The 19,571-nt window shown below is 39.3% G+C and overlaps 1 protein-coding gene across 1 annotated transcript in view; it reads left to right on the top strand.

The window, feature by feature from the left end:
* Window positions 1–19,571, top strand: part of Myo31DF (Unconventional myosin ID) — a 33,579-nt gene that overhangs the window by 8,765 nt on the left and 5,243 nt on the right. Inside the window, exons 2-9 of the mRNA XM_089866960.1 lie at window positions 14,292–14,500; window positions 14,589–14,682; window positions 15,566–15,731; window positions 16,603–17,076; window positions 17,183–17,611; window positions 17,675–17,820; window positions 17,903–18,407; window positions 18,473–18,841. Coding sequence (XP_089723086.1) covers window positions 14,292–14,500; window positions 14,589–14,682; window positions 15,566–15,731; window positions 16,603–17,076; window positions 17,183–17,611; window positions 17,675–17,820; window positions 17,903–18,407; window positions 18,473–18,841 — 2,392 coding nt within the window. The remainder of the gene's footprint in view (window positions 1–14,291; window positions 14,501–14,588; window positions 14,683–15,565; window positions 15,732–16,602; window positions 17,077–17,182; window positions 17,612–17,674; window positions 17,821–17,902; window positions 18,408–18,472; window positions 18,842–19,571) is intronic.

Here is a 19,571-nt window from a genome sequence, read left to right as displayed (position 1 = left end):
CGATTTTGCCCGAAAATTTGGCTACACTAATTGAACGATTTTGCCCGAAAATTTGGCTACACTAATTGAACGATTTTGCCCGAAAATTTGGCTACACTAATTGAACGATTTTGCCCGAAAATTTGGCTACACTAATTGAACGATTTTGCCCGAAAATTTGGCTACACTAATTGAACGATTTTGCCCGAAAATTTGGCTACACTAATTGAACGATTTTGCCCGAAAATTTGGCTACACTAATTGAACGATTTTGCCCGAAAATTTGGCTACACTAATTGAACGATTTTGCCCGAAAATTTGGCTACACTAATTGAACGATTTTGCCCGAAAATTTGGCTACACTAATTGAACGATTTTGCCCGAAAATTTGGCTACACTAATTGAACGATTTTGCCCGAAAATTTGGCTACACTAATTGAACGATTTTGCCCGAAAATTTGGCTACACTAATTGAACGATTTTGCCCGAAAATTTGGCTACACTAATTGAACGATTTTGCCCGAAAATTTGGCTACACTAATTGAACGATTTTGCCCGAAAATTTGGCTACACTAATTGAACGATTTTGCCCGAAAATTTGGCTACACTAATTGAACGATTTTGCCCGAAAATTTGGCTACACTAATTGAACGATTTTGCCCGAAAATTTGGCTACACTAATTGAACGATTTTGCCCGAAAATTTGGCTACACTAATTGAACGATTTTGCCCGAAAATTTGGCTACACTAATTGAACGATTTTGCCCGAAAATTTGGCTACACTAATTGAACGATTTTGCCCGAAAATTTGGCTACACTAATTGAACGATTTTGCCCGAAAATTTGGCTACACTAATTGAACGATTTTGCCCGAAAATTTGGCTACACTAATTGAACGATTTTGCCCGAAAATTTGGCTACACTAATTGAACGATTTTGCCCGAAAATTTGGCTACACTAATTGAACGATTTTGCCCGAAAATTTGGCTACACTAATTGAACGATTTTGCCCGAAAATTTGGCTACACTAATTGAACGATTTTGCCCGAAAATTTGGCTACACTAATTGAACGATTTTGCCCGAAAATTTGGCTACACTAATTGAACGATTTTGCCCGAAAATTTGGCTACACTAATTGAACGATTTTGCCCGAAAATTTGGCTACACTAATTGAACGATTTTGCCCGAAAATTTGGCTACACTAATTGAACGATTTTGCCCGAAAATTTGGCTACACTAATTGAACGATTTTGCCCGAAAATTTGGCTACACTAATTGAACGATTTTGCCCGAAAATTTGGCTACACTAATTGAACGATTTTGCCCGAAAATTTGGCTACACTAATTGAACGATTTTGCCCGAAAATTTGGCTACACTAATTGAACGATTTTGCCCGAAAATTTGGCTACACTAATTGAACGATTTTGCCCGAAAATTTGGCTACACTAATTGAACGATTTTGCCCGAAAATTTGGCTACACTAATTGAACGATTTTGCCCGAAAATTTGGCTACACTAATTGAACGATTTTGCCCGAAAATTTGGCTACACTAATTGAACGATTTTGCCCGAAAATTTGGCTACACTAATTGAACGATTTTGCCCGAAAATTTGGCTACACTAATTGAACGATTTTGCCCGAAAATTTGGCTACACTAATTGAACGATTTTGCCCGAAAATTTGGCTACACTAATTGAACGATTTTGCCCGAAAATTTGGCTACACTAATTGAACGATTTTGCCCGAAAATTTGGCTACACTAATTGAACGATTTTGCCCGAAAATTTGGCTACACTAATTGAACGATTTTGCCCGAAAATTTGGCTACACTAATTGAACGATTTTGCCCGAAAATTTGGCTACACTAATTGAACGATTTTGCCCGAAAATTTGGCTACACTAATTGAACGATTTTGCCCGAAAATTTGGCTACACTAATTGAACGATTTTGCCCGAAAATTTGGCTACACTAATTGAACGATTTTGCCCGAAAATTTGGCTACACTAATTGAACGATTTTGCCCGAAAATTTGGCTACACTAATTGAACGATTTTGCCCGAAAATTTGGCTACACTAATTGAACGATTTTGCCCGAAAATTTGGCTACACTAATTGAACGATTTTGCCCGAAAATTTGGCTACACTAATTGAACGATTTTGCCCGAAAATTTGGCTACACTAATTGAACGATTTTGCCCGAAGATTTGGCTACACTAATTGAACGATTTTGCCCGAAAATTTGGCTACACTAATTGAACGATTTTGCCCGAAGATTTGGCTACACTAATTGAACGATTTTGCCCGAAGATTTGGCTACACTAATTGAACGATTTTGCCCGAAGATTTGGCTACACTAATTGAACGATTTTGCCCGAAGATTTGGCTACACTAATTGAACGATTTTGCCCGAAGATTTGGCTACACTAATTGAACGATTTTGCCCGAAGATTTGGCTACACTAATTGAACGATTTTGACCGAAGATTTGGCTACACTAATTGAACGATTTTGCCCGAAGATTTGGCTACACTAATTGAACGATTTTGCCCGAAGATTTGGCTACACTAATTGAACGATTTTGCCCGAAGATTTGGCTACACTAATTTTATGAATTTTAACTTCTGTACACTTTTAGTAACTGTGTTATTTTTCTTGGAATTATGCATATCCAAGTATGAAAAAAAATAATAATAAAAAATGCAGAAACTTTGAAAATACCTTTCCAGTAATAAGTTTGAAATTATTTTAAATTCTGACGGTTGATAGCACGGAGGGCCTCTCTAGTTTTTAACGATACACCTAAAATGCCTTAAACGGCCGTGATGACCAGTCATTAAATTTGACGGGAGTGCAGTTTTGGAATTTTGGGAAAGTACTCAGAAGGGGCAACCAGGCGTATAGTTTTTGAAAATAAGGCGACCGTGCCATTCTAGAAACACATCCCGTTAAATTTCCATATTCACCAGACGGATATCTAAATTAGTTATGATCGTTTTTAAATTTCTTAATGATATTTTTATACAAGAAGATTGCGATGCAAATCAGGCCCAGAATGTCTTCATTACGAGAGAAAAATCTATTTAATTCAAGAAACAAAGTTAAAATTTCATTTTCGTTAAGCGTGCTCTAACACATTGGTACGGTATCATCCCAAAAAATGTGCGTGCAGTTTTTTATATAACCAGGGATATATTTAATTTTAGAAGTAGGAATGGAGAACGGTTAGTATTTACTTCAGTCCGATTCATAGCCCAGTATATAGCTCCTCCCTCCAACACGTAACGAAAATTTTAAATTATTTTATTGGCTCACTTAAACTACGTTTTGATGACGTTGCTGACGGGGACGGTGAAAAATATGTAATTACTTTTTACCTCTGTCGCCATGACGCGCCTCTTCTTTCATACCCGTCCGTCCCGGAAAGGGGGTCCGGGACTTTGACGCGCGCCTAGACTACTCTGTTCTCCATTCCTACTTCAAAAAATTAAATCTATCCCTGATATAACTATTGAGATTTTCTAATGCTATTTTTAACCAGCATTTCCGAAGATTATTGAATAAAGTACTACGCCTAAAATAAGTTTATAAGAATGTTCCATAAGTATGACACTACCTATAGAGTAATTGCGGTACAGAGGGGAGGTGAACTGTGTATCCCCGATGTAGGGGGCAATTTTGTAAGAGAGAATACGTAACTATGTATCACTAAGGTTAGATAAAGAAGGTTATGGCGTTGCCATGGGAAAGAAATGACTCTATACTTCGTAATGCTAGAGGTTTCATGAGAGCTAGTTCAAGAACCACACGGGAATTGACTACACTCAGTTTTGCAGTTCATTAGTCTCTACCATAAGTTTATCATGCCTTTAAGTACACAAATACGGGTTACAACTGGGCATCTTCCGCAGGCTACTGTGACATCAGAACTCGTATAGCGCTAAGATCCGAAGAGAGACAATTTTGAAATTTCTGTCGCGGTGCAGCCACCAAGCGGTCGAGACGATTACTAAATGGGTCACATGATAAAAAATCATCCAATGGAATAAAGGAGATTTTTACGTTTCGTATAGGCAGGCACTGGGGGGGGGAACGAATTTTATTTAAGCAACCCCAAATCCCTCTGTCTCTCGTGAGATAGAGGCGGTTTCAGTCCTGAAACATTCTAAAAGGGATAAAAGAAACGCTAGGCTAGGCAGTACAATTTTGTATTGAAGTTGAGGTGATAAATGATACGGAGATAGTATAGGGTTTCATTAAAGGGAGCCAGACAAACACTATTGCCATAGGAGTAGCAGCCATTTCTCTACTTAGAGGTATTATAAACTTATGTCTCTACTAAGCCTTTGACAGCGCCTCTGACTTTTCACCTACGGCAGTTCATGACAAGCACTCGGTAATCAGTGACAAACTAATGGACCATATCTAATTAATTTATGGTACTAGTTAAAGCATTCTGTAATTTACCGATGATATTGTAGCCGTTATTCTATCTTCCATTATCATATGATAATGTACCTCTTATATTACCTGCAAAGTAATTTGTGTCAATGATTTTGTACTTTTGATGTTCGGAACCCCGAGCAAATTTAAACAAAACGGTCTTCCAAAATTTGAATCGTTAATAGACCCAAAGAGGGAAGCCGGTATAGTCTACTTGATATAGGCATATAGGTTCATAAAATATGTTCCACAAGTTTATCACTGGTTACTGAGAATTTGTCACGAAGTGACTTGAGTGAAACGTCATAGGCTCTCATAAAGCGACGCCTGGTGAGGCGCTGTCAAAGTTTTAGTACAGACTAAATAGGAAGATGGATTGCAAAATCGAATGTAGTCAATTCTCGCTTGTCGTTCTCAAACTAGCTCTCAATAAGTCCTTAGCATTACAAAGTATAGGAAGTGTCATCCTTATGGATAAAGACAACATCCGGTATGTGAATCCAGCGACCTTATTCAGGGCTTGACATTTACCGGTCCACCAAATTCCTTTTGTTTGAAGTCATATCTAACGTCTTTGGATCCACATTCTGGATGTTTAGTCTCAAGAAAACATTGTGGTCAATTACAAGTTTCAATTTTACCCTTGACTTTTGATGGGTTCCCCGTCAAGCGTTTGTCTTGGTAGTGGGAGTATTCGACTAAGTGTCATCCTACCAGACGTTTCCACTATTCATTGACACTCGGCAAAATTCGAATACTTCTTTCAGCCTTCTTGCCTTGGGTCGAATGCCACGATGAACACGGCGGCTAAGAATTAAATAGTCAGTACTTGTGTGGCGCACAGGCTTTAAATAAACAGTGACAAACTTAATCCTCACCGTGAAGGACTTGTTTCATTCATAAAAATTAAAGGATAAGTTCTAGAAACATATGATACCTTAAAATAACGGCCTTTTTTTAAATAATATTGGAAAAATATTAAAAGAAAAAATAATAAATAAATTATCTCTTATTAAAAAATAATTAAAATTTAATTTGTCTTAAAAACGAGGACTATACTGGTTTAGTGGCGTCTGCTAAATCGAACCTCTTACCCTTATGGGACTGCTTGAATTCTCACAGGCTGAGAGAGGTAAGGAAAAGGAAGGGGTAAGAAGTTCGGTCTAGCAGACGCCACTAAACCAATGGCGGTACAGTAATCCTCGTTTTTAAAACTAATTAACTTAAATGATAATTATTTTGATGTTAACTACACTTTTACTTTAAGCAGTTTTTACCTTGCCAAATCAATTATGCGAGAGGTTTGTCATCACAACTTTATTTTAATTCTACGTAATTAAATATTTACATCTCTTAATATGACGTCATTATGAACCTTGTAACCATCACAAAATGTCTGGTTAAGATGTTTTGATTCTTTGACTGAGTGTACCCTGGTCTGACGCACTTTCAACCGCGTTCTATTTTTAAGACGTTGCGTGTTTTAAGCTAACGCAATGAACAACATTTCTTAACATTGCGTGGGTTACGTATTTCAAGGTTATTTGCAATTTGAGTTTTTCCACTGAACGTAGCGGTAATCACGCTGTCAAGATAAGTTGGTTTGAGATACGATGGGAAAGAGAAAGCGACGCTCTTAAAAGATTATTTTTGTCCGCATCGCATGCTTAACTTGGTACGCAAGAAGAAGTGCTCGACGTTTTTCCGTAAAACGCCCACTCGTTTCTTGGAAAATTTATCGCGTAATGAATGTCAAGTGAATTTAGGCTTCGGAGACGAAAGTTCGATTCATACACATACGTTTTCAGATTGCGTAATAAATTAAAAAGTTTACTACTCCTTTCCGTATGTTTAGTCGCATTTTTACCTCTCAGAGTGACTATGACATCACGGAAAGGTATTACACTGGACGTTTCTGTGTGTCTGTCACCTCGCTCACAGTTGGCAAATAGGAGCAAACGTGTTCGCAGAAAGCAATGTTGGTTTCTACTCCATTATCATCGTTAGAGTTAATATTTACGCGGCGCTCGGCTAGGGTTACGAGAAACGTCTAGCCTCCCAATGGCTGGGTTTCCACCAAAGGTTCACTATAAATTATTGTGAATCAATCGCCTTGTTTACCCTAAATTTCCAAAAATGGTCAAGGAGGCATACGCTTGAATTCAAACGTCAACAGTAACTGTGTTTAAAATGATTTTGGGAATAAATTTGTTTCTTAAAACGATTTAACTAGAACTAAGGTAAATTAATGACGATTAAAATAATTAATATCAATAATATTTATTTAATTGTTTAAGAAAAACCTCTTAATTGCGTTTCGACTCGGAGAAGTTTATTTTGGTTTCCCAACTTGTTTAGATTAATGAGTGGGTGTTAAAGTAAGTCTCGGCTGTGATTTAATTTAAAACAAATGGCAGTAGATGCTTCAATAATCCAGAAGTGGAAATGACTGGTATTCTAAGCTTAGCAAAGGCTAGTAAAATTTTAACTCCGCCTTCATGGGCGAGTTCTGATTGGCTTCTGCCTTTGGCAAGGTAAACTATTTGTGTAGAAGATCAGCTAGAATGTTAGGGATGCCACAGGAGCCGACATTTGCTTTAAACAGGAATGTATGGTTTAAACTATTTTATATATGCCAGCAATTGACGTAAGTTGTGATGTAAAATGATTAGAAAATACTGCGGAAGTTTATTTTATAAAGTCTCACCTTCGTTTTTAGAGCTTCGTAATTTAATTACACGCTAGTAGATAGTGTTTAAGGGTCTATAAACAGGGAAGGGTTTCCTGTTCATGTAGATACAAAATAATCTTCCGGCCAACCTTACGAAATAACTACGTGCTGTTGTTTTATTAGAAACTAACTTTTTAAGGAGTTGGCTTTCAAATTCAACAAAACGATGCTTAAAGGGAGGGTGGAGTGGATAATCAAGTGATTTCATATCGATTAAAGACCAGTCTGCATAATGAAACATCCGGGAAATACGAGCTCCGAATGATTTTAAAATTCAAATTAGGTTCAGATTTTAAGGATAATTTGAAATAAGGACCTCTGACCAATCGCGTAACGCCCTACCTCCCTGTTAACAAAATTCCAGTAGCACGCGCAAATTTTATCAAATCTTGCGCTAAATTTCATTTGGCATGGAGCGTGCCACGAGAATTTTGTTAACAAGGAGGCAGGGCATTACGCGATTTTTCAGAGGTCCTTATTTCAAACTATCCATAAAATCTGAACCTAATTTTAATTTTAAAATCATTCGGAGATATTCCTGGATGTTTCACTACGCAGACTGGTCTTATAATACGTAGAAGAATCGATAAAAGATCACTTGATTTTCCACCTCACCCTCCCTTTAATTAGGGGCTAATCATATTTATATCATAAGTTTATAAGATATGTCCATAAGTATGACACTACCAAAAATGCTAGACACATGCTGAGAGCTAGGTCGAGAGCGACGCCAGAATTGGCTACTACGGGTTTTTGCAATCCATCTTCCTATTTAGGTTGTATTAAACCTTCGACAGCGCCTCACCACTCACCAGGCGTGGCTTTAGGCGAATTTATGAGGTTTCACCTACGGAACTTCATGACAAGCTCTCAGTAACCAGTGGCAAACTTATGGAACATATCGCATGAACTTATGCTGTAATGTTATGAAAATGATGTTCTTAGCAGGCTCCGTTTTCCTTTGGGGTCGCCTGAGAGCGCTCCGAGATCGCTCTAGCTCGGAGGACCGAATGTAGTTGCTCCCAATGAAAGACCAAAGTTTTTTGAGAGCGGTTTTTTGGCGTCATCAGGCGCTACATTTTGGTCGCTCCGTCTCTGGAGTCGGAGACTCGGAGCGGTTGGGATCAATCTGGGAGCGAACCGGGAGGGAGCGACTGGGTCTATGTAACACGCTCCACCGTCTCGGAGCAGCTCGTTTTTTCCAATGAAAGACGATTTTTTTTCTTTCGGAACGCTCTCATAGCGCTCGAATCACCTCAAGGAAAAACGCTATTATGGTTTCGCTGACCCAACCTTGAGGATCTACGCCAAAGTCCAAACCCTAAAACCTTCCCTGTAGTGTTGCCAAAAGTGGATCATCCACTTTTGGTGTTACCAGAAGTAGAATCAGGGACTAGAAGTATTGAGGTAACCAAATTCTTCACTTGGCGAAAGTGAATATTCTTGATAACACACCAACGGTTGGCCCTCGGGTAGCGGTTTCTGAGTTTTCCCTCCAAAACGTGAGACGCTCGCGGTGGTAGACGGCCGAACTAGAATCAAGCACACGCGTCCGTGTTCGGCAGCTTTAGGATGAGGGGAAGGGGATAGGTAATGTTTTTGGAACTCGACCAATTTTTTTTCTCTTTAGTGTAGGCGCGATGGAAGCGGCATAAAATCCTCAAATTTGTTCACTAGTGCCAGGATCTATTACCAATGCTAGAGCTCTTTACTTCTAGCCTCATCCTACTTCTGGTGTTACTGATAACCCTCGTGGGTTACTAACAAATAACTTATTCAATGATTCAAGCCGAGATGTTTGAGATAAATCTTTTGTGAACCTTCTTGGGGAAATTGTGGACTACAAAAGAACTGAGAAGTTATATATTTTGTCAATCTTGGGGTGGTCCAATTTTTTGGGTTTTTCGGAATACCAATGAAGGTTAGAGAAGTCATCAAGTGGCTCCCAGAGTTTTCGAGTTTGCGACATTATAATTCAATATTCTTTAGACCATTTCGATGTAACTAAGAGCGAGAGACACGAGGGTAAAACTTTGCCTTCCATGTCGCTTTGTGCGAGGCTTTGTGCCACCTGCGCTGTAGTCTTTTTGAATCGTGAGAGTGCACAGAGACGGCAATGTATCAACCCCTTGTATATCTGAGGGTTGCCTACCCCTTTTTTGCATCGAAAAGGTCGTTCTTTGTGAATTTATTTCTTAGATTTCACTAGCAGAGAAGAATATCTTTTTTCGTTTGACCGTTTGAAATGTTTGGTAAAACTAGGATTAAATTGCCTGTGTAAAACAAGGTCACTAGAAATTATATTTGTAGTCCAAAAATGACTTGAAAGTACCACGTTACGTCTGTTTTCTGTAATAATTTATGTCAATTTTGTCTATGAACTTGAGTTACGGTTTATATGATTCTAAAGTAAAAGTTGATCTGAAAATCCCGCGAGACTGTTTTCAAATGTCAGTAGACCATTCCATCAAGAGCCCATAGTTTAAAAAGAGTCTGCCTCTCTGCGGTTAGCGCGCGCCATGAAAACTAACAACATCTCCCTTAGTGCCTACCCCCCCTTGAGCTGAGGGCCATAGCACATTGAAAAATGCGTTATTCGGCCGCGAAAAGTAGTTCTGCTAGTATACTTAGATTTTTGGTCTTTGGAAGTTATGGTGTTTGGAAAGTCAAAATTTAAAAAAATTTTGCTAAGCCTCGGTATTCCACGGGTATTCCAAGCGAAAATTGCTTATGGTTCGTGGCCGTTGTGAAAGTAGGCGCGCGCGGCGCGCACTCATAACAAGCGCGTCGCTTACGCGAAGCCTGGCCTTTTCATAGGGATGGGTTAGAGAGCTGCAGAGAACAAAATATCTGTGTCCGATCCGTTTCAATTCCGTAGCCATAAGATATTTTTTTCCTTTTTCCGTTCCGTTTCCGAAACTCCTTCATTAGGTATTCCGTTTCCGTTCCGTTTCCACAAAATCGTTCATAAGCTTTTCCGTTTCCGTTCCGTTTCCATAAAATCGTTCATTAGCTTTTCCGTTTCCGTTCCGTTTCCATAAAATCGTTCATTAGCTTTTCCGTTTCCGTTCCGTTTCCATAAAATCGTTCATTAGCTTTTCCGTTTCCGTTCCGTTTCCATAAAATCGTTCATTAGCTTTTCCGTTTCCGTTCCGTTTCCATAAAATCGTTCATTAGCTTTTCCGTTTCCGTTCTGTTTCCGTTTTAATCCGGCGGAACGGAACGGACTCCGCGGAAAACGGGAAAAATTCCTTTCGGTGCAGCTCACAAGAGAGCTGCAGAGAACAAAAGATCTGTGTCCGATCCTATTCAATTCCTTAACCGTGTATAAAAAATGTGCGTGAGGAAATTTCTTTTCACGCTATAGGATAGGCAACTCCCTATCTCGAAGGACAGCTTATTCTGTACATACGCTGTTACAAGATCGGTTATCAGCACGCGCATTGCTAGGTCTCTATGTAACCTAGCTTTGTGCGCGCTGACAAGAGACGAAAAACCTCAGGCCTTAGATTCAAATACGTGCAGTTGGCTGTAGGCAATTTCACACGCATCGAAAACTAAGGCCTTGAGGTCCTTACACTCGCGCTAAAAAAAACTCGCGGATACATTAAATCCTGAAGTTTTTCGTCTCGTGACATCACATACCGAGTTAGGTTACATAGAGACCTAGCTTTGCGGTTGCTGAAAACCGATGCTGTAATAGAGTATATACAGAATAAGCTGTCGTTCGAGATAGGGAGTTGCCTATCCTGTAGAGTGAAAACTCCTCACGGGTATTCTTTATCCCTGCCTTAACCATAACACATTTTTTTTCTGTTTCCGTTCCGTTTCCATAAAATCGTTCATTAGCTCATCCGTTTCCGTTCCGTTTCCACAAATCCTTCATTAGCTCTTCCGTTTCCGATCCGTTTCCACAAAATCGTTCATTAGCTTTTCCGCTTCCGTTCCGTTTCCATAAAAACGTTCATTAGCTTTTCCGTTTCCGTTCCGTTTCCACAACTCCTTCATTAGCTCTTCCGTTTCCGATCCGTTTCCGTTATATAGATCTTTCTTTCTTCCGATTCCGTGTTAAGCCGGCGGAACGGAACGGACTCCGCGGTTAACGGAAAAAATTCCGTTCCGTGCAGCTCTCTAGGATGGGTAACAGCTAAGGGCTTGCAGGGTTGCCATATTGGGCTGGAAAGCCGCCAATTGGGCTTCTTCTCTAAAATATTGGCTGGAAATAAAAGGGTTGGCTGTTGGCTGGAAATTGGGCTTGTTGGGGTTTTTCTTTGGCTTTCTGTGCTTAAAATACCGCCAATGGGAGAAAATCATTAAAATGCCCAAAAAACTGACAAATGGTACTGTCAAACCATTTGTGTTGCCTAAAAATTCGTAAATTTATGGTTAAATAAAGTGGTTTCATTTAGTTTTGGGTGTTAAAAACGGTGTCAGTATGTAATATGCATTGAAATTTCTAAAAGAAAAACTAATTCCAAATATTCACGATAACTTTTTGGCTGGTTTTTGGGCTGGATTGTTTAGATCTTAGTCAGTTTTTGGGCTTCTTTTCGAAGTATAGATTGGCGGTTTTTTGGGCTTGTTTCAAATTTGATTTTGGCGGGTTGAAGGTTTTCAATCTGGCATCCTTGAGGGCTTGCTCAAGTTCAGGCCGTTGTGAAAAGGTGTGCCGGCGCGGATTTTCCAGCAGTCGCAAAACTTAAGCTAAGGATTACTTTACCGGGAAAGGAGAGAGTTTTTCGCCGGAGTGGTAGGAGATTTGCCGGCTTGTGAAAAAGTAGACAGGTGTGCTGGGAGTGTATGAGATAGGGGTGCTAGTATAGGAAGAGGTTGTGAAAGAAAAGACAGGTGTGATGGGATAGTACAAGAACGACTTGAGCGTAAAATAAGCGAGAAATATTAGTTTTTGGTTCCTTTACTTTGAAAAATGAGTTTGAACGATTCAAATTTGGCGTTTGAGTAAAGTGACCATTTATTTTTTACCCCAAACCGGGACGGCTTGTAAACACTAGAAACAAACTAAAATTCGGATTGAAGTAAACACAACTAAGATTTTTCTAAGGGTTGATATTGTCTTTCTTATATTTTTCTGAAGCACAGATTTGTTTATGGAGGTCTGGTGATGATTTTAAGCAGGGGCGCCGATCATTGTTTTTCTCAGGCGGGCTGGGGCCCAAGGCAACACCAGGGAGCTCAGCCAAAAATTTTAATTCCTAATAGAAAATATGAATTATGATATTATTGAAAAGAAAGTGTGTTTTTATAGGAAATATAGTACTAAAAACCCTCATAGGTAAACCTATTTTAGCTTAAACTATGTAGAAAAATCTCAAAAAAACTAATCGGATTTTACTTTGAAAAGCAAAGCCTATTGAAAATATTATGTTTAAAAATTCAGAGCGAGCGAAGCGAGCTCCGCAATTTCGCTGTCTATGAATTTGATCTCGATGAAAGAGCTAAATTTTGATAAACTTGGCGCCTAACTAACTCTTTTGAAGGTTGTCGTTAAATACGCATTTGCGTTTAGGCATTTTGAATAAAAGAAGACTCACTCGTCACTAGAAAAACTACACAAGTCACCTTGACATTGTTCACAGATTTGAAGAAATATTTAGCATAATGCATAATTACATATACCACGCGATAATCAAAACTGGGACAATTTCCAGAAAACGGGACTTTTTAGTGTCCCGAGGCATTCTTCGGGGACACCGGGACATAGTTTAACAAACCGGGACTGTCCCGGCTAAACCGGGACGTATGGTCACTTTACGTTTGAGTGTACCTTTTCCTAAGCCTTGGCACGTCGCCTTGAGTCGACGGGGAAACGAGTCCCTCCCGTACCGGTCGTGAAAAGAAGGTGTGCCGGCGCGGTCGCGGATTTCCAGCTACCGCAGCCTACCGCAAAACTTACGCTAAGCTTCGGTCTTTCTAGGAATATGATGTTTTTTTTAGGATTTTAGTAAAATAAATTCGTTCCTTCATGTTTCTGTTGATTTCATTAAAATAAGTGTGTACCGGCTGTGTTAGTTGTTTAGGCAAACAAAGCTAAGCCTAGGATTCGAAACTAAGCGCTTCATCCTACAGCCGCTTCCAAAGACCCAAATAATAAAGCAGACGATTTTTCTTGAGCTTGACAAAGATTCTACAGGCGTCGCTGATGTCGAGGTACTACTTTTCCAAAAAAATCAATATCTGTTTCCCCTTATTTGATTGGCTAGCTTATATAGGGGGTAAGGGGGTAGATAGCGAAGATGCTAGTTTTCAAGAAACCTATGGTAGAAGGTACGAAAAAGCGTTTGAGACAGACTCTTTTTAAACTATAGGCTCTTGATTCCATTAAAGGACAGTAAAGAAGGCATCGGTGGGTCGGTAAACATTATTTGAAATACGTCACAGGCACCACGTGGAGTGGACTGGAACGTAGTCCTTGTTTTCCGCGAGATTCCTGCACCATTTCTCCAAAGTGGTAGTTTTCGATATAAGGAGAGAGGATAAGACGGTATCAAGATTCCCATAGTGCGTTAAGGTTAGATTAGCTTCCTTTTGCTTAGGTTAGGATTTCATTTTAAGCTTAGGTTACGATTGCTTTTTAGGCTCAGTGGGGATCGGTTTGTTGTCTTCTTGTCCGGAAAAGTGAACAATAGACCATTCCATTATTGACATGGGTGAACAGAACTTAGAGGGCGTAGGGGTGCTTCAAAAAGCACTGCTAGAGGCAGTGCGAGTTGGCTAGCCTTCCGCGTCTAGTGAACTCTGGCTCCATCCGACGTTGCCTCTTGGCGAGTTGAAAGGAACCCCTTCGCCAATGCGCGTTCGTTTCTCAAGAAGTAGTAGGGAGCTAACAACTGGCTAGGGGGAAGACATAGTCTGACGTCACGCAGCCCCCCTCTGGTTGGCATTTTTGCTCGTAGAATACTGTTTCCAACCGTTAGGGGGGATGCAACTCCAGCTAGACTCCAGTAAGAGATAGAAGGGCGTGACGTTTCAGGGTCAGAACTGTTAGCTCCCTATTGCAGTAATGGTTTATAGGCACCAATACGTGTTGACATGCCGTACATTTTAACCATTTTAAAGTCGTTTCAAACTTACAACGCCGGGAACATTTTCTTATATCATATAATTTTTCCCTTTACAGATACAAAGGTGGAAAAATTTACACGTACATCGGGGAAGTATGTGTGTCAGTCAACCCGTATCGAACCATGAATATTTATGGACAAGAATATGTCAACGATTACAGAGGTCGGGAAATATTCGAAAGACCCCCTCACATTTTCGCTATCGCCGACGCAGCCTATAAATCCATGAAAAGGAACGCCAGGGACAGTTGTATTGTTATATCTGGTGCGTTCTCGCTTTCAATTTAAAACAAAACACGATATGGCGTGTTCAATATTGATAACTGTATTTGAATTGAAACAATAATTTATAGGCGAAAGTGGATCCGGAAAAACAGAGGCCTCGAAAATTATAATGAGGTATATCGCCGCAATAACAAATGTCAGCGGCCAACAGGAAATTGAGAGGTATGGTATAAATTATACAAAGAGTTCCAATGAGGGTGGTAGACCTTCGTGAAACACTCTTACCTTGTAGTCGGTGGCTAGTAGAGTTAAATGTCATAAAACCAAAAGTATATAGACAAAAACAAAAAGTACACTTCGTTGAAACTTGCTGGTGCCGTGTAATATGAGAAGCCCTCCTTTATATAAGAATAGTGTCGACCCCCCTATGCGACCGTGGCACAGGGAACAAGCCGTGAATAGGCTCATGAAGTAGTGGATGCTAGTTCTAGTACCGAAAATTAACGCTTGGATTGCCAGCATCATGTACTACTTTCTATAAACCTATAACATTACGTCAAGAAGCTTTTCTCTGATTGGATAGTTCATGTAGGGGGTTGAGAGTAGGGCTGTTTACTTCTCAGTTTATATGTCGTCTATAGGCAAAAGCGACGAATTGTTAATTAAGTGTACTTTTTGTTTTTAGATCTATTTACTTTTGATAGAACATACTCAACTAAAAATCGCCCATAGAACCCACTGTACCTACCAGGCTACCACCCTTTTTGAAACACCCGGTAGATACCAGTCTCATAAGTTCATAAGATATGTACCATAAGTATGACACTATACTTATACTTCGTAATGCTAGAAACTTACTGAGAGCTAGTTCGAGAACGCCGTGAGAATTGAATACACTCTGTTTGCAGTCCATCTTCCTATTTATTATGTACTAAGCCTTTTACAGCTCATAAACAGGGGTCGCTTTACGATAATTTATAATGTTTTACCTACGTCCTACGCCACTTCATGGCAAGCTCTCAGTAACAATTAACAAACTTATGGAACGTATCTTATGAACTTATGCCGGTGTGCATTAATTCAAATGAACGAAATTGAATTATAGGGTGAAAAATGTACTACTTCAGTCGAATTGTATATTGGAAGCGTTTGGTAACGCCAAAACAAATAGGAACGATAATTCTAGTCGTTTTGGCAAATACATGGATATAAATTTTGACTTTAAAGGTGAACCTCTGGGAGGTCACATTAATAATTATTTATTAGAAAAAGTAATTATTGAAAGTTTACTGATTTTATGTTAAGTGAGGGTGAAACGAAAGTGCTGAAATGTCCTTTTTTATTAATTTTTTTTGTCTATAAACAAATTTCATAAATTCAATTTGTTTTGGGATATAATTGGCCGCGATGTTACTATTGGCAAAACGAAAATGTCATGCGTAATTAATGAAGACTTCAATGAACGTTTCGTAGATTGAGTGACGCCAAGGTGACACGTTTTATGGCTTTGTCCACTCAAGAAATAATCCCACTGAAGTATTGTTCCCTTACGCAAATTTGGCAGACATCGCTTGTAACTTAGTTGATCAGCCGGAATTTGCTCACATTTTATAGTTGCCAATTGACAAAAAACCAGATAGAATAGACAAACTATTGTAAAAATACACTTATTTTATTCATGAAGGGCCTTATATTAGCAAAATTTCACAGGTATTCTCAGAGAGTCATTAGACCCTCAAAATATTCCTCATGGCTTCTTCTTTAGCATCGTTGCTTCAACCCAGTAGACGTTCTAGTAGAGTGAGGATATTTTTGAGTTGATGGGAAATTTTGGAATAGGTTTTTCGTTCTAAACTCTTGCAGTTAGGTAAAAATATTTTATTTAGAGGCGCTAAGCAGTTCATAAAAGCGGTACCCTTTACCGGTATTTAAGGTACCAAAGACCGAAAAATTGGCAACAATCTAGATGTGGTTAATGGTTACAACATATGAGGTATCCGCCCAATAAGTCACTTTAAAGGTGTTTTTCTTCGATAGTGTGTTTTTACTGCTTTAAACCTTCCTAGTACTTTACGTTTCACTCTTCCTTGAATTTCAATATATTTAAATATACTAATGATGTTTGAACATCGTCCAAATCAGTCTAGGGTTGTAGCGCAACAAAAAGGGGAAAGAAATTTCCATTCCTTTTATCAACTATTCTACGGATGTCCAGACTCTCAACTATCCAAATTTAAACTAAAGAAAGACCCCATGGCTTACAATTACACTAAACAAGGTGGTAATCCCAAAGTGGATTCCATCAATGATAAGACTGATTACAAGGCAGTCTGCGCCGCCATGAAGATCTTAGATTTTACCAGCGATCAATCTGATTCTCTGTGGAAGGTTGTAGCCGCTGTCGTGACACTGGGCAATATTGAATTCATTACTGACAATGATGAAACCAAGATAAAGGACAAAAAATTGCTTCAGAACTTAAGTCAACTTCTAGGAGTGACTGTCGATGCCCTGGAGAAGACCCTTTGTCAAAGGGTCATTGCCGCTGGTGGAGAAGTTATGGAAAAAGGGCATACGGCAGTTGAAGCCATTTATGGGCGAGACGCATTTGCAAAGGTATTTGCCCTTTACCACATAATAATAACGTATGACCATTCTGGAGCATGACGTGGGTCGTGCACATTCTGTTTTGTTTCTCTACATCGTTCCTTGAACATTATAGGCCATATATGAACACATGTTTTGTTGGATTGTCGAGCGCATTAACAAAGCAATTGAGGTACAAACAAACGGCAGAGGACCAGGGAAAAACACCGTCATCGGAGTCCTGGACATCTACGGATTTGAAATTTTCGATGACAACAGCTTCGAACAATTCTGCATCAATTACTGCAACGAGAAACTTCAACAACTCTTCATCGAGTTGGTCTTGAAGCAAGAACAAGAAGAATATCAGCGAGAGGGTATTGCCTGGCAGAAGATAGACTACTTTAACAACGCCATCATCTGTAGCCTCGTTGACGAACCACATAAGGGAATTATTTCCATTTTGGACGAAGCTTGTCTTAACGTAGGCAAGGTGACCGATGAATTATTACTAGAAACCATGAACAAGAAATTAGCCAGTCATAAACACTATACTAGTAGAATGGTGAGTTATTGTTGATGTCGTTGGGAGTCGAAGGTCGTACCTTACAATAACAAAATCTTTCAGCTCTCTCCGACTGACAAATCTATGGAACACCATAGAGACTTCCGAATTCAACATTACGCTGGCAACGTGACTTATTCCATTGTGGGCTTCCTTGACAAGAACAAAGACACACTTTTCCAAGATTTTAAACGCTTATTGTTCAATAGGTGAGATTAAATAATTGGACATGTCCAAATCCATTTGACACAGGATATTACAGCTAGTGTGCTATGAATAAACTTCTTTCAGTTCGGACCCACTTATAAGCGAAATGTGGCCTGAAGGTTCCAAACACGTTTCACAAGTGACTAAACGGCCTTTAACCGCGGGAACTCTCTTTAAAAACTCCATGGTGGCTCTTGTCCAAAACCTTTCCATTAAAGAGCCATACTATGTACGTTGTGTTAAACCTAACGAATTGAAGTCACCAGCCATGTTTGACGATGAAAGGGTTCAACACCAAGTCAGCTATTTGGGTCTCTTGGAGAATATCAGGGTTCGAAGAGCCGGTTTCGCCTACAGGCAAACGTATGATAGGTTTTTGAGAAGGTACAAAATGATTTCTAAATACACCTGGCCTAATTACCGAGGATCGGATAAAGAAGGGTGCCAAATCTTTATTGACGAAAAGGGGTTTACCGATGATGTCAAATATGGTAAAACTAAAATATTTATACGATCCCCTAAAACTGTTTCCAAGTTGGAACAGTTGAGGGCTGATTTGATACCAGGAATTACCACATTCTTGCAAAAGGTAAGATTGGCATTTAAAGTGAGAAGTTAACCTTACTGGACTTTAATGAAACCGTTTTATTGAAGATGTGGCGTGGTGCCATCGCTAGAATGAGGTACCGTAAAATGAAAGCGGTCCGCACCATTATGTACCATTACAGGCGGTACAAAATCTACTCTTATATCTGCCAACTGCAAAAACTTTTCAAAAACGCTAAGGACTCGAAAGATTTTGGAAAGTCTGTGGCTTGGCCAATTCCTCCACATGTCATGAAGAATTCCGTAGTTAACCTGAAGAAGATACATGATAGGTGGAGAGGATACATGATTCTGCGCAAGATTCCTCGTGAAGAATGGCCTCAACTTCAATTGAAAGTCACTGCGGCTGATGCTCTTAATGGTCGAAGACAGGATGTTGGTCTCAAACGCAAATGGGAAGGGAACTATTTGGCTATGGTGAGTAGAACTTTACGTTTTGTTAGAAAAATAGATGTCTCTTGCACGTCTTAAAATCTATACAAGTTTTCGCAATGGAATAAGTGGTGTGCGAGTCCCGTTTTTTTCGGTTTCGAGCAGAGTCCGAGTATCAAAACTAATTTCATATCGAGAATCAAGCCGAGTATCAAAAATTCTTTTGAGTATATTAGAGTATTTGGATAGGTCAAATTTTGGTTTTTACGAGTAATTATCTAGTCTCAAATATTTACTTGTCGAGTATTGAGTAAATTTCTTAAATAACGAACAGGGTTCGTACACGACCTGGAAAACCTGGAAAAGTCAGGGAAATTGAAAATGGGCCTAAAAAGTCAGGGAAAAGTCAAGGAAATTTAAAATGGAACTAAAAAGTCAGGGAAAAATATGTTGGAGGGAAATTTAAAGTATAAGGGTGACCAGAAAATTTTTGTCTGAGATTTGAGCAAAGCCCCAAATTTGCGGAGCTCGCTTCGCTCGCTCAGGTTATTTATGGTTTACTTTAAATTAAATTTAAACGAATTAATTAGCTAATTTTTATAACTATGACTCGTGCAAAAATTATTTGAGTGTATATAGATTGGTTTTCATATACGTTCGCCATGTACGTTATTGCAAATGGTCAGGGAAATTTGTGGCATTTAGTCAGGGAAAACCTGGAAAAGTCAGGGAATTTCATTCCAAAAATTTTGTACGAACCCTGACGAAGCTGTTC

Source organism: Phalangium opilio, unplaced genomic scaffold (genome assembly GCF_054372755.1).
Source record: "Phalangium opilio isolate 3A_F unplaced genomic scaffold, DU_Popi_V2 ptg000017l_1, whole genome shotgun sequence".
Classification (NCBI taxonomy): Eukaryota; Metazoa; Arthropoda; class Arachnida; order Opiliones; family Phalangiidae; genus Phalangium; species Phalangium opilio.
This window is presented reverse-complemented; position numbering and strand designations above follow the sequence as displayed.